At 43.4% G+C, this 15,400-nt stretch overlaps 1 protein-coding gene across 1 annotated transcript in view; it reads right to left on the bottom strand.

Annotated features, from left to right (window-relative positions):
- The window catches only part of EXOC5 (exocyst complex component 5), a 36,054-nt gene extending 20,747 nt beyond the window's left edge, over positions 1 to 15,307 (bottom strand). The window contains exons 1-4 of the mRNA XM_035103761.2: positions 15,143 to 15,307; positions 5,213 to 5,307; positions 3,829 to 3,976; positions 2,502 to 2,696 (exon numbers count right to left, since the gene is read on the bottom strand). Of these exons, the coding sequence (XP_034959652.1) occupies positions 2,502 to 2,696; positions 3,829 to 3,976; positions 5,213 to 5,307; positions 15,143 to 15,253 (549 nt within the window). The 5' untranslated portion in view covers positions 15,254 to 15,307. The remainder of the gene's footprint in view (positions 1 to 2,501; positions 2,697 to 3,828; positions 3,977 to 5,212; positions 5,308 to 15,142) is intronic.
- Positions 15,308 to 15,400: the final 93 nt, after the last annotated feature.

The raw sequence follows: 15,400 nt of genomic DNA, 5'->3' as shown, positions 1-15,400 counted from the left end.
GGGTGGGACACTGAAACAGCATCCCATTCAATAATAAAAATAAAATAGAAATAACTTACCTATTTAAAAATTTTCAAGTCCAATGTGTAGACAAAGTTCTTCACTTTAATAATATACCAACAATGACAACCACAATTTTTGTTTATCTTTAAAAAATAATGCCAACCTAAATGAACAAAATTAAGCTACACAATCAGAAAAATGATACTGAAACTTCAAGCTCAGATTTCTCATGAAAAAAAATAATTTCAAATTCTTTTTTCCTTTGGAATATTGAACTTTAATATGTTTAGTTAATGAAACTATAAGTAAAATAAGTATATTTTAAAAATAATTTTTTTCTAATCAGGCTCATTTTTCACGGAATGGCCCTGTTATTCTGTCTCCCACAGCTACACTAAACCTACCATTAAATTACACACACACACACACACACACACACACACAGTGTAAAGGCAGGGGGTTACTGCATTTACTGATGGGGAAAAGGCTTTTGACTGCATGGAATGGGAGCATGACTTTCATGGATTAAAAGCTGCTAGCACCAGAACATTTATCAACTGGTTTATCAACTGCCCTCTTCCACATATGTACAGTCATAAATGTTAATTTAACAGTGACAACTTAATTTACTTGTGAGACTAGACAAGGTGGCCCCTTGTCCTCACTTCTGTTAAAATTCGGAGCTCCTTGCTGTTATGATAAGAAACCATTCTAAAGATCAAAGGTTTAGAAATCAGCAGGAAAGAATTTTAAGTGTGCACATATGCTGACAGTGTTGCTGTTATTTCCTACTCAACCAGAACAGTCATTAAAAGATAACACCAATCAAGTTAAAAAATGAACAACAGAAGGTCTGAGGTATCATGCTTACATTTAACTAAAAGGAAGATGGTAACATACTGGAAATAAATAACCCATTTCAGTTTTAGAAAGAGCAAAAACAAGGTGCTTTATAGGAACAACTATGGAAGCTTGAAAAGAAAAATCAGATTTAGATAACTCAACTCTGTTGAAACTTGTTTTTGATGGGAGGATAACAAGAACTATGATGAACATTAATTTTTGGAATGATGCAGAAAAGGAGAAAACACTGTGTTCAAAATACCAGAGTACAGTATACTTTTAGCAGGATGCTATTCCCAACCTTGTTATGATTAAAAGCTAATTAAAAGCCCCTTAGGGAAAATACATTTCTAGTTTCCTTATAGAGCATTTGGGATAAGTTTAGGTAACGGCTATCTCCAAATCTGTCCACTGACACTCAATCTACATTTCAATGAATTTGGGAGTAGTGGATGCTTTAAAAAGTGCGAATGTTTCGGAATAAATAAGTACATGAACCCAAATGGAAATGTATGAACTGCATGAGAACATACTATCAGATTAAGGAAGCAGTAGGAGAGAATAAGCCACCTTTGTTTGAATTATTTCATATCAGAAACTTCTTAATTGAAAATATAAGATGCTGAAAGACCTTGCATATCATAAAAGAAGGATATAAAAAAGACACTCAAGTACTGTTACAGATATATAAACTGTTAATACAAAAGGACAATAAAAAGTAATCTATGTATTAAAATGAGAGGAAAAGTTGATGATAATGCTGGAGGAAAAGACTTGGGAAATATACTGTACATGGAAGAGAGTAACTCTGTATGCTTGGCCCTTAAAGAAAATTGCTACAAAAGGTTAGCTCAATGGTATTTGATGTTTGTACCGAGAAACTGGCATAAGAGTGGTTTGCAAACCAGGGTATCAAACTAGGATCTGATCGAATGTCATGGAAAACTGTGGTTTGACAAAGCCTCAGTTATCTGTCTCTAAGCCAGGGATGTGAGGGGAGGAGTAAGTGCTCAGGCACAAAGCTCATTCTCGATCCAGCAAAAAACAGTTTATCAAACAAGATGGCAACACTTGAACCAGGCCACAGTAAAGCCTTAAAAGTAACAGCCTGGTGCAAAACAGTGAAGTCAGATTTGCAGAAAGACACACACACATACTTATCTGCAAAATTTATTTTAACAACACACCTCAGTTTTTTCTGTATGTCCCCAGGAAGAGGAGGAGTACATTAATCATTCTGTAGAGCTGAAAGACGCATCCTGATAATACTTATAGCTACAAAGAGGGATTACCCAAGAAACATATAGCAGGGAAATGTTCATTCACAAGTGAGAAGAATTAGGGCAAGAGTTTCAGAAGAAGGAGAGGAAGAAGAAGAAAACACAAGAGATTTCCAAAGTATTCTAAAAAGTTACTCTCTCAGCATTCTTCCAAGTCGCTTATGATTTTTGCAAAATGGAAAAGTGACAGCATTGCCACATTGAGAACGGCTGAATCTGCAGGCAAATGAAGTTAATCTGTACTCCAGAACAATAGCGCTTGGACAAGTCGCTCGCTAGGGAGTCAGAGCGTGGAAAAGTTGCAGCAAGGGGTTGTAATTAGGGCAACTCAGCTTATGGCGTGCAACTTCTTTCAATTCTGCTGACGGGCCTTACCTTTTCAGGGTTGGTGAAAACGTCAGACTTCAGCTCTCCATCTAGAAACTCATTAAAGTATTTCATCAGTTTGTGAGCCTCCACTAGCCGTTGCCGTGGCGTGTTTACCCCCTCCAGCAGGTCGCCAAGGTGACAGACTTTAGTTGCCACGTAGCTGACATGCTCATCTAGCTCTTGGAAGTGTTGGAAGGCAACCTGGGAGAAGCGGGGAGACAAAGTAATAGCAGTTGTGTTTACTGTAATTAAGGAAAGTCAAGCTATTCAATAACATTCTAAAGAGCAAAAGCACAGAAGCCAATAAAGCGAAAGATTCAGTACTCGTGCGGATCTTAACAAAGATTCAGTATGGTTAGTGACTGACTGTCTGCCTAGTTGTTCACACAGATTGGTTCCAACCATTTGGTGAAGTATCCGGAATAATTCATATTATTCCACTTAAGATTAAATTCGTGTTATATACAAGCAGCTAAATCTGGCTAAATCACACACACTATTGAGCGCTAGAATTTGGAGTTCCCCATTTGCAGATTGCTGCATAACCAGCAGGACTAGGTAATGGTTGCAGATATAGAAGCTAATGCACTCAAAGCAACTGGAGGAAAGTCGCTTAGATAAATATTAAGGTAAGCTGAGTTGCCATTGTCTCACCTCCCATTCCTTCCCAATGGTGGCTGACGAGAAGCAAGAGATTGATCCCACTATCATAGTAACTACCTATTCAGAACGGTGAAGATGCCCTCTTTTGCCTAGTTGCCAATTTTTGTTATTGAAGAATGTCAAATATATCTGTTTTAGTTAATTTCCATTTGTAACACTGATCTTTAAAGGATCTATCTGTTCACTAATGTTTGATAATGTGAAATATCCTTGTATATCTAGAACTGATTTTTACGCTCAATGTTTATTCTGATGCTAAAGAGGTTAATAGTGTTTCGTAGAATATGGAAATTTCCTTTAAAAATTCGCATTTGCATTTTAAGATGTCTCAAACTGCATTGTAAACCGCTTAAGAGATTTTATTAAATATAAATGCTATATAAATTGTCCGAATAAATAAAATGATATGTCTTGAACACACGCCTTCCCTTACAATAAATAACAGATACCACCCCTTCACATTTTCTTTGCAGTTAAGTGTGTGGGAAGGCAGTGGCAATTGCAGAGAGACTGCTAGTATGTGCCTCTACCACTCCTAGATTGGACATTCAAGGGACAAAAATTACATCAAAACCTGATGTATAAGCTTAAGACACAATCTAGCACAAGTTCTCCCATGCAAAATAAACTGAAACGATGAGAGAACGTGGATTGAGCCCTGACTTCTTACCTGGTTGCTTTTCTGCAACTCTTGAACCTTCTTGGCAAATTCCTTGGCTTCTCTCTGGACTTGCTGCTCTAGCTTTTCCACTCTTCTCTGGATTCTTTCATCTAGCAACTTGAGTTCATTGATATGATTCACAAATTCTTCTTGTAATCTGAAAGGTTTTGTTTTTTTAAGGGTTTGAGAAAGCAGATTGCAGAATCATGATGACATTGTGTGATTGGTGTTACCAAATAGTTCTGAAGGCGCTGGTGAAGGTACATCAGTACTAAGACTGAAATGCTTAAAAAAAAACCCCACACAACCTAACTTCTATAGCATTTCTTCATTTTATTATAAGCATTTCTGTCCTACCCTTCCCCTGTATCCCAAAAACTTCTGTCCCTAGTCTAACTGAAGTCTTCTTGCAGGATCCGAATTTGTCCCATAAAGTGATACTTTCACAGCAAACATCTGGCCCTCAATTAGTTTAGATAAGGAAAACCAAATAAGTTTACCCCATTAAAAAAACAAATCTAGGCTTCACATAACTGGTCATCCCCACACCGTAAGTCTAGCAAGTACATAGAACAACCTTGGGACCCCTAAAGACCTTTCATGAAAACATGTGGGTGCACAGTTGTATAAAACAGGAATCCCAAAGTGGGCAAAAGACACACAGAGTCCCAAGTCCCAGTTAAAGGATTTCAAAAGGATTTAGAAAGGCCTCTGGACCTAGTGAAGAACTAGGTTCAAGGTCCAATGCCATTAAAGCCTGGCAGCCTTTATGCCCAGCTACGCACCTGAATAAGCTACCCTGCCAGCCTTAAAAATAGCAAAATCAAACTCTAGAGGAATTGGGAAAATAAGACAGCCATGAGAAAATCGATCTGCTTATTAAAATGGATTAAAAGAATGTTGTGAAATGGCACTTAACCTTATCAAAATACCCCTATTCACTCCACTGCACCCACACCTAGCAATTATGTCATATTGAATTCTATACTAAACTAGCAACTTGCAAGAATTGGTCAAGTATAGCAGTTTAGGGATTAATCCTCCAAGTTCCTTAACCATGCTCTTAATGTTACTTGTAGAAGCCAAAATGGCCATGTCAATAAGCCACGTAAGACCCATTCCTTCTCCAATCTGGGCTTTCAGAAGAAACTTCTCCCTTTCTCCCATTTACTTCTTTTTTCTATGTTATACTTCCTCAACCCCCAACACGCTATTCTGAAAACCACCTAAGGGGCTTGCATGGGGGACATGGAGGAGGGGGTGTCATAGTACTCCAGCGGCTTTCACAGCTGGCGTTTATTGGGTACTTATATGATTTGCACAGTGCTTGCTCTTTGTTAAGAGATGGTTAAAAGTGTTCATTGTGCGGCTGGATTATGTGGCCGGATTTTACCTTTTGGGATCAAAAGCTTCCACGCTACCTCGGGAACCTCCGCCAGGAGTCCTCCACGCCAGGCGTTCAATGTACTCATCTGCCACAAAGGGCTCCTAACCACACAAGAAAAGAATCACTTTTTTACAGCAAGCCACAGCAGGAAGTGCAAGATACATATTGTTTACACCTCGCTGAGTGAAAGCGGCTAAAAGCTTTTTCTGCAGTGAATGCTTTACAGACCATAGATAATAGGGCCAGTGGCACTTTACACATTTGTGCACGTAATCTAAAAATTAGGCATTTTGAATATAGTGAACATCTCGTTCATTGCTTGCAGCAGCTCCCAGCCTTTTACACTCCAGGACCTGTCATTCACTTCAAAGCCCAATCAGGATCTAGGCCCAATGCATTCAACAGTGTGCTCACTCAATGGTGACGCTAGCGATTTGTACAGAGGGACCTTCCAATCCATCAGCTCAGAGAGAGGCTGGATTAGACAAGGAAAGTCGCAAGCTGTTCCCTCACTTAAGTTCGTCAGCCTCTGCTATCAACTTCCCACACTCTAATAAATATCATTTGTCTTTCTGCCATGCAGCTCCTTATGGGTGGAGGGGCCATATCTCAGTTGTAGGGGAACACGCTCTGAATGCGCAAAGGGCCAGGTTCAGTGCCACCATTTCCATTTACAAAGATCTCAGGTAGCAGGAAGCCTCTTTCCTTGCCTGTTCCTTCACTGCTGTGAGTCTCACCTGCCACCCCACATTATTCATTTATCTGTCCCAAACCCCAAGCACATTTCTATCTTCATGTGGATTGTAAACTTCATAGGAAGAATGTATCCCTTCTGTATGGCACCAGGAACACAATCTGTTTACTTTGGAGGGTTTTTACATTTACAAAATTGATGATGATGATGATGATGATGATGATAGGTTTCTTATCCACCCTTCACCACAAGGTCCAAGGGCAGGTTACAGCAATTCAAAAGTCAGTATTAAAAACAGCTTAAAATAAATTACAGATCAGTCCTACACAGAGTTGTAGAAGCTCATCAAGAATAGATATTATGGGGGGGGGGGTAATTAATTGCAAAAAAAAAATTACAAAAGGAATAAAATGGAAAAAGCAAAGAAAATGTAATCTTATATCTCTGAGCTAATTCAAAAACCTAGATTACTGGAAAGTGATATGAGGTTTTAAAAACATGATATTGAGGGCAATAGCAATAAGCCATCTTTTTCCAAATTCAAAGCGCTCAGAGGCCACAAGCAGTTTTTTATTCCAGGCATTTTTAATATCAGTGCCAAGTGTTAGCACCTTGAAAAACAATACCCGACTAGATAGACAAGTTATTCCACACCTACAGTGCACCAAAGTTATACCACAAGTTTGTTCTGTTTAGTGGCAAAGCCAAGCTTCTCCTTTGGTTTAACTTGTCTTTTTAGCATTCCATTGCTACATTTGTTTGTGATGCAATTGTTCCATGGGGCATAGAGATTTTTTTTTTTTTTAAAGGTAGACATGGTCACCACACAGTTTTAAATACTGTATCAAGTTCAGAAATCCATTATGAATTTCGTATCTGATTCAAAGGGACAATATAGAACATAAGAATGAGACCACTGTGAAATTTGGTATGGACGTTTGCAAACATTTCCAAAGGAGTAACCATATTAGGGTCTTGCAACAAAAACAATCAGAGAGTCTTGTAGCACCGTAAAAACTATGTCATAATAAATTTGTTAGTCTCTAAGGAGCCACAAGGCTCTTTGATCACATTTACAAAACTTTTTTCTGTTTATAGTTCAAGTACCTGCTGGACCCCTGTTTTAAAAAACCTGCTAGATCAGACAACAGGCCTACCTAGTCCTGTATCCTGTTTCCCAACCAGACGCCCACAAGCAAAGTGTTGCAACGTGCCTCTTGAACAATGTGTATTCCCTAAGTGGCATCTGCACCCCGTAGAGTCTCTCACCAGGCAAGGGTGATGTGCAATTCCCTCCTCAACAGAGATTGTCTGATCACTATTATTAATACTCTATTAACCTAAGGACTGGACTCCCGCAATGTGTTGTTATATGGGACTGCCTCTGAAGACTTATTTGAAACCTCAGTTAACACAAAGTGCAGCTGCCACACTGCTAGCTGGGAACAGTTCTGGGAAGGTAGCTCAGCAGGTCGCTTAAACAGACAACACTAGTTGTCAGTCCATTTCAGCATGAGCCTTTGTTCATCTTCTGAGACCCTCCTCTTGGTTGTTGTGCTAGGTGCTAGGCAGGGAACCAGGCAAAGGGCCTTCTCGGTAGTGGTGCCCGCCCTGTGGAACACCTTCCCACCAGATGTCAAAGAGAAAAACAGCTACCAGATTTTTAGAAGACGTCTGAAGGCAGCCCTGTTGAGGGAGGCATTTAATGTTTAATAGATTACTGTATTTTATTTTTCTGTTGGAAGCCGCCCAGAGTGGCTGGGGAAACCCAGCCAGATGGGCGGGGTGTAAATATATTATTATTATTATTATTATTATTATTATTATTATTATTATTAGGAAGGAGGTGTTTGGGGAGAGACAGAATGATCTCGATACGAATCCAAGGCAGACCTTTTAACATCACAGTAATCCAAGTTTATGCACCAACTACCGGAGCTGAAGAAAGTGAAATTGACCAATTCTATGAAGACCTACAACACCTTCTAGAAATGACACCAAAGAAGGATGTTCTTCTCATTACAGGGGATTGGAATGCTAAAGTAGGGAATCAAGAGATAAAAGGAACAACTGGCAAGTTTGGCCTTGGAGTTCAAAATGAAGCAGGGCAAAGGCTAATAGAGTTCTGTCAAGAGAACAAGCTGGTCATCACAAACACTCTCTTCCAACAACACAAGAGACGACTCTACACATGGATATCACCAAATGGGCAGCATCGAAATCAGATTGATTATATTCTCTGCAGCCAAAGATGGAGAAGCTCTATACAATCAGCAAAAACAAGACCTGGAGCTGACTGTAACTCAGATCATCAGCTTCTTATAGCAAAATTCCAGCTTAAACTGAAGAAAGTAGGAAAAACCACTGGGCCAGTAAGATACAATCTAAATCAAATCCCTTATGAATACACAGTGGAAGTGAGGAACAGGTTTAAGGATTTAGATTTGGTGGACAGAGTGCCTAATGAACTATGGATGGAGGCTCGTAACATTATACAGGAGGCAGCAACGAAAACCATCCCAAGGAAAAGGAAATGCAAGAAAGCAAAATGGCTGTCCAACGAGGCCTTACAAATAGCAGAGGAGAGGAGGCAAGCAAAATGCAAGGGAGATAGGGAAAGATACAGGAAACTGAATGCAGATTTCCAAAAAACAGCAAGGAGAGACAAGAGGGTCTTCTTAAATGAGCAATGCAAAGAAATAGAGGAAAACAATAGAATGGGGAAAACCAGAGATCTGTTCAAGAAAATTGGAGATATGAAAGGAACATTTCGTACAAAGATTACCATAATCAAGGACAAAAGTGGTAAGGACCTAACAGAAGCAGAAGACATCAAGAAGAGGTGGCAAGAATACACAGAGGAATTATACCAGAAAGACATGGAGGTTTCGTACACCCCAGGTAGTGTGGTTGCTGACCTTGAGCCAGACATCTTGGAGAGTGAAGTCAAATGGGCCTTAGAAAGCACTGCTAATAACAAGGCCAGTGGAAGTGATGATATTCCAGCTGAACTATTTAAAATTTTAAAAGATGATGCTGTTAAGGTGCTACACCCAATATGCCAGCAAGTTTGGAAAACTCAGCAATGGCCAGAGGATTGGAGAAGATCAGTCTACATCCCAATTCCAAAGAAGGGCAGTGCCAAAGAATGCTCCAACTACCGCACAATTGCGCTCATTTCACACGCTAGCAAGGTTATGCTTAAAATTCTACAAGGCAGGCTTAGGCAGTATGTGGACCGAGAACTCCCAGAAGTGCAAGCTGGATTTCGAAAGGGCAGAGGAACCAGAGACCAAATAGCAAACATGCGCTGGATTATGGAGAAAGCTAGAGAGTTCCAGAAAAACGTCTACTTCTGCTTCATTGACTATGCAAAAGCCTTTGACTGTGTCGACCACAGCAAACTATGGCAAGTTCTTAAAGAAATGGGAGTGCCTGATCACCTCATCTGTCTCCTGAGAAATCTCTATGTGGGACAAGAAGCTACAGTTAGAACTGGATATGGAACAACTGAGTGGTTCAAAATTGGGAAAGGAGTACGACAAGGTTGTATATTGTCTCCCTGCTTATTTAACTTATATGCAGAATTCATCATGCGAAAGGCTGGACTAGATGAATCCCAAGCCGGAATTAAGATTGCCGGAAGAAATATCAACAACCTCAGATATGCAGATGACACAACCTTGATGGCAGAAAGTGAGGAGGAATTAAAGAACCTTTTAATGAGGGTGAAAGAGGAGAGCGCAAAATATGGTCTGAAGCTCAACATCAAAAAAACCAAGATCATGGCCACTGGTCCCATCACCTCCTGGCAAATAGAAGGGGAAGAAATGGAGGCAGTGAGAGATTTTACCTTCTTGGGCTCCTTGATCACTGCAGATGGTGACAGCAGTCACGAAATTAAAAGACGCCTGCTTCTTGGGAGAAAAGCAATGACAAACCTAGACAGCATCTTAAAAAGCAGAGACATCACCTTGCCGACAAAGGTCCGTATAGTTAAAGCTATGGTTTTCCCAGTAGTGATGTATGGAAGTGAGAGCTGGACCATAAAGAAGGCTGATCGCCGAAGAATTGATGCTTTTGAATTATGGTGCTGGAGGAGACTCTTGAGAGTCCCATGGACTGCAAGAAGATCAAACCTATCCATTCTGAAGGAAATCAGTCCTGAGTGCTCCCTGGAAGGACAGATCGTGAAGCTGAGGCTCCAATACTTTGGCCACCTCATGAGAAGAGAAGAATGCTTGGAAAAGACCCTGATGTTGGGAAAGATTGAGGGCACTAGGAGAAGGGGACGTCAGAGGACAAGGTGGTTGGACAGTGTTCTCGAAGCTACGAACATGAGTTTGACCAAACTGCGGGAGGCAGTGCAAGACAGGAGTGCCTGGCGTGCTCTGGTCCATGGGGTCACGAAGAGTCGGACACGACTAAACGACTAAACAACAACAACAACAACAAGTTTGGGGAGAGGGTGCTCTTGGCTGTGAAGCTCTGTCAATAGAATGCCCGCCCCAGAGACACCTGCCTGGTGCCAACCTTGATGTATTTTCAGCAGCAGGCAAATACTTCAAACCCCCCCCCCCGGGCAATCCAACATGTTTTATATCTGTCCGTTTTAGTTTTATGGATTTACTGATTTCACTGGTCCCTGGCTACTGCTTCTAAGATCTGAACAGATTTAACATAGCGTTTTATTGTCTGCATAGCATGCCACCCTGGGAGGCATGCACCACAATCATATGTGAGTCCACGAAGCAAAAAGGTTGCTTCCAGACCTGGGTTTATTGTGAGATTGGTGCTCCTCAAGTGTGCAAGCTCACAGTGTCCAAACAACATTATTAGCATAAAAAGCCAGAATGTACTTCCCTCCACCCCCAAATAAAGTCAGATTTACCCTTTCTGAAGAAAACCCAACATACTAAAAAAAACACCCTGTTGCCAGCAACCCATCTGCAATATCCAAATACCCATTTACAACCCATCCAGAAAATACCTAAAGCCTTACTGAATGCCCAGGATGTATTCAGGTAAGTATGCATGGGCTTATGGCCTTACACTGAAGGGATGTCTATATGTTTCATAAACATTCTGGGTAGAACACAAACGAAGCACAATGAAGTGGAAAGCAAGCTACCAAATGACAGTCAAAGTGCTGGCCAAGGTCCACTGTGATCATGAACTACTTTTTAAAATGGATGGAAACCTAGCACAAAATGAATCATTAGGGCATACGTTGCCCAAACTGAACACAATCCGGAAAAATTTATGATATAATGCAGAGGAGGAACGTTTATTCCAATGGAAGGTCAATTTCCTCTGTACACCTGCCAACTGTGAGAACACCCTACACTGCCCACTTTTTCTGTAATCTACAATACATATTGCATTGCTAGCTAATGGGGCTGCCTGCAAAACGGGAAGACTCTGCATGGCCTACACTTAATTGTAAAGCCAGTAAAAACTTTTGGCTAGTGGCATATTGTCTACCACAGTTGTACATTTACAGTGCAACCCTAACCATTACAGTACTCAGAAATTAAGCCCAACTGAATTCAGGAGACACTCTCTCCAGCTAAGTATGCAGAGCGCCACAGACCTAGAGATCCAAGGTTTACATTCTCTGGAAACCTCTTTGTATTTAAGGATGGCTGATAGATCTGCACAGATGAAATCATCTGTTTTCCCCCTCTCTTCCACTAATCACAGAGGTCATGTTACAGTACGATGAGTGCATGCCAGTGTTACATTATGCAGCAGCGTAGCGAGCCGCCGCGACACCTGGGGCAGCAAATTGCCATGCACCCAGGGGCACGTGGCGTCGCTACGTGACGACGCATGCATTGCTACGTAATGACGCCTGCGTACAACGTAGAGGGGGATCGCAACCCCCCGCGACTTCACAATGGAGCCTAAACAGAGCATCCAGGCTCCAGGTAGATAGCCCACTGGTGCAGCACGCCCGCCGCACCAGCGGGGTATCTGCCTGGAGCTTGGACGCTCTGTGTAGGCTCCGTTTTGAAGTCGCAGGGGGGTGCGATCCCCTCTACGTTGTACGCATGCGCAGCATCCTGCTGCACATGTGTGCTACATAGAGGGGGACCCCCCACACACGTGACATCAAAATGGAGCCTAAACGGAGCCTCCAGCCTAGAAAGCCTCGCTCGGTGCGGCGGGCGGGTGCCACCCTGGAGTTGGACGGGGGTGACAGTCGGCGCTCCCCGACTCCCAAGCCTCCAGCCTCCAGGTAAAAAGCGTGCTCAGCGCAGCTACTCCTGGTGATTATGCTTCCTTAGCATGCCTCCCATTTACATATAAATATTGCAGCGTTCACAGCATCATAGAATTGTAGAGTTGGTAGGGACCCTAAGGGTCACCTATTCCAACCCTCTGCTATGCAGGATTCAATGCAGAGGAAACTGCAGAGGAAGTGGAAGGAAATGGAGGCAGGGTGAAACAAGGAAAGAGTTCAAGGTTCTTTTGGTTGCATGTGCTTAGGCCAAGTTATAGGCACAGTTACAGTCAGGCTCTGGAATTGGGGGTTGTTCCAAAGGCAAAAAATTACCCCTGTGCATCTTCACACTTGTTCACAACGGAAACCACCTCGCAGGTCCTAGTACAAGCTGAAAAATAGGGATATAAATTTAACAGACCAACTGATGCTATTTAACGTGCCTTGCTTTTATCAAATATATTATCTCTAAGTTGGAAGGTGGTTGGGGCCACTTCATGAGCTGAAAGGTGGAGGAGAAATGTTTACATAAATAAATAAAATATGGCAGCTGCTTCTTGTAGCCTGTAAACATAAACACACACACACGTCCATTTGCAGGGTATTTCAAAGAAACTTGTCCGGCCTAAGGTGCGACTGGTCACTTCATTTAGCCAGTCTCTTTCCTAGCAGGGCTCCTGTCCTTGAACAGCTACAGAAGTGGAGGAAATGCAGCAAATGAAATCTCATCTCCATGCCAGCTGCACTTCTGCCTGAAATGCAGCTGTTATGGGCCCAAGGGGAAGACATGCCAAGAAAAGTAAGAGTGGCAACCATAGACCATCTCTTAATACAAATCAGTACAGTATTTGACTTCTTCGGCAGCTTAGGGCTGCAAGGAATACTCAAGGCCAGAGCAGTGGAGGCTGTTCCAACAGGGCAGATGGGGAGCTACCCCACCAGCCCCCACCTGCCTGCCTTCTTACTTACAAGCACTGGCTGTCAGCCTCCTCCTCCTTAGTCTGCTGCCTTTGGAGAACTCATCAGGAAAGAGGATGGATATTAAACTGGAATTTGTTGGTTCTTTCTGACCCTGGCCTCCTTGCTTTCTGCCCTTTCGGTCCCAATAGGTTCCAGTCAGTACTGGACAAGGGATTAGTTCAATGCCCTGATTACCTCAATATTGGAGGAAAGTGGGCTAAGACATCATTTATCAAACAAACTCTTAAGACCTTTCCCCTCCAATAAAAATAACCTTAGAAGTTCTACTACAGTATTTTGGGGGGAACAGCAGCAAAGCCACCAATTCTGGGGGGGAACTTGCCTGTTACTGTATTATTATTATTATTATTGCTCTGAATTTGTCTCTCTGGCTAAACTTCATTATATTTCCAGACACAACCCAATGAAGCATCTCACTCACCCTACTACACCTCCAAAACAGTGGCTCCCCAATTTCCACCCACCGTTCACAATCTCTCGCTACCCATCTCATTCGCCGTGTGCAACACATGAGGCTTCCCAATTTGCTATTATTATTATTATTATTTAATCCTAGTAAAGCATCAACACCAACAGCTGCACGACAAGCAAATAACCCAGCAGGAGAATCTTTTGCCTGTCGCTGCATCTCCATCTCGGGGAGGGGGGGGGGCTCATTTCTCCATTTCATGGCTGTCAAAGTAAGGGGTGAGGGGAAAGTCTAGGTACTAGACACTCCCCCCTCCAATCCCTTCCCCTCTAAGACCAACCTTATGCCTCCTTATTTCTGAACTAACAGACACAAGATGCTACCCCACTACATCGCTGACAGCTCCCCACCTTCCCCTGCAAAACACACACCTATTTTGCTCTCTCCAGACCCTCATTGCCCCACTGACAGCTCCCTTCCACCACCGCTTGCCTTTCCTTCCCTCTCCCCTTCAATGACACTCCCCCCTCCCCAAAATCAGCTCAACCTAAACCCTCTTCCTCCCTCAGCAGACATAGAAAAAGGCAAGTTTGTAAACAAAGGAGCATCCCATCTGCACCTCTTTGCCCACCCATCTTCCTCTCCCCTCTGCTCCCCTCATCTCCATGTATGAACTTAATAGGGCTTTGCTTATTTTTTGCTTGCTATTATTATTATTTGCTTGCTATTCTTGCTATGTTGTTAATATTGTTTTATAGATTATAAATACTTGTTAATAGATTACAGACAGATCATATTTGTTAATCATACGACTTTTGCTTTAATTCTGGTGTTTAGCTTATTTCTTAGCTGTTGCTTTGTCAACAGCGTTTTCGCAGGTTCCGACTGCTTCTCCGGTGATTTGTTAACTATTCTATATGATTTATGCTGCATTTGCGACGTTCAGCGCTGCTATAAAAGCAGCATAGAAAATGCAATAGCTAAATCAATGAAACCGCCCCTTGTCGCTATGATTGCCTTCAATACTTCACTCCCCAGAGGGAGACAAGACCACCCCACACCCCCCCCCCCAAGAGAAACAATCTGCCTATTTCCTCACCTCATAGAAAACACTCCCTACTTAGGGGGTGCCCCACTGCAGGAGAGGGGGCATCACCCCACATGGTATCATCCCAAATAAGGAGAGGGGGTGCCACCCCACATGAGAAGAGGGATATCCCCCCCACATGAGGAGAGGCGGTATCCCCCACATGATAGAGGGTGCCACCCCACAGGAGGAAAGGGTGTGCCCCCACAGGAGGAGAGGGATACCCCCCACATGATGAGAGGAGGTATCCCCCACATGATAGGGGGTGCCACCCCACATGAGGAGAGGGCTATCGGCTTACAACACCCCCACATTAGGGGAGGGGGTCCACCCCACATGAAGAAAGGGTGTGCCCCCCACATGAGAAGAGGGATACCCCCCACATGAGAGAGGGACATCTCCCCCCCCCCATGAGGAAGAGAGGGGAGCGGGCAACACCCCATTCTCTCCCCCCCCCCATCTTTCCTCAGTGACAGCTCCCTCTTTCCCACCTCACAGGCCCCCCCTTTACCTCCGGGTCGCGCCCCCCAACCCCTCACCTCGAAGAGCTCGGGCGTGACGGCCGCCATGGTGCCGGTCCCTGCTCCGTCGCCGTCCCTCAGCCGCCCCCGCAGGCCCGCCGCCCGCCGCCCGGACCAGGCCTCCTCCATGGCCTCTCTCGGCGGAGGCCGAGTCCCGAGCCCTCCTCCTCCCGCTGCTGCTGCTCCTCCTCCGCCGGAAACCGTCCCTCACCAGGCCGCGGCTGGGCGCTTCCCCGGCTCCTCGGGGCCTGCCAGGCGGCTCCGCCCAGGCAGAGG

Source organism: Zootoca vivipara, chromosome 1 (genome assembly GCF_963506605.1).
Source record: "Zootoca vivipara chromosome 1, rZooViv1.1, whole genome shotgun sequence".
Classification (NCBI taxonomy): domain Eukaryota; kingdom Metazoa; phylum Chordata; class Lepidosauria; order Squamata; family Lacertidae; genus Zootoca; species Zootoca vivipara.
This window is presented reverse-complemented; position numbering and strand designations above follow the sequence as displayed.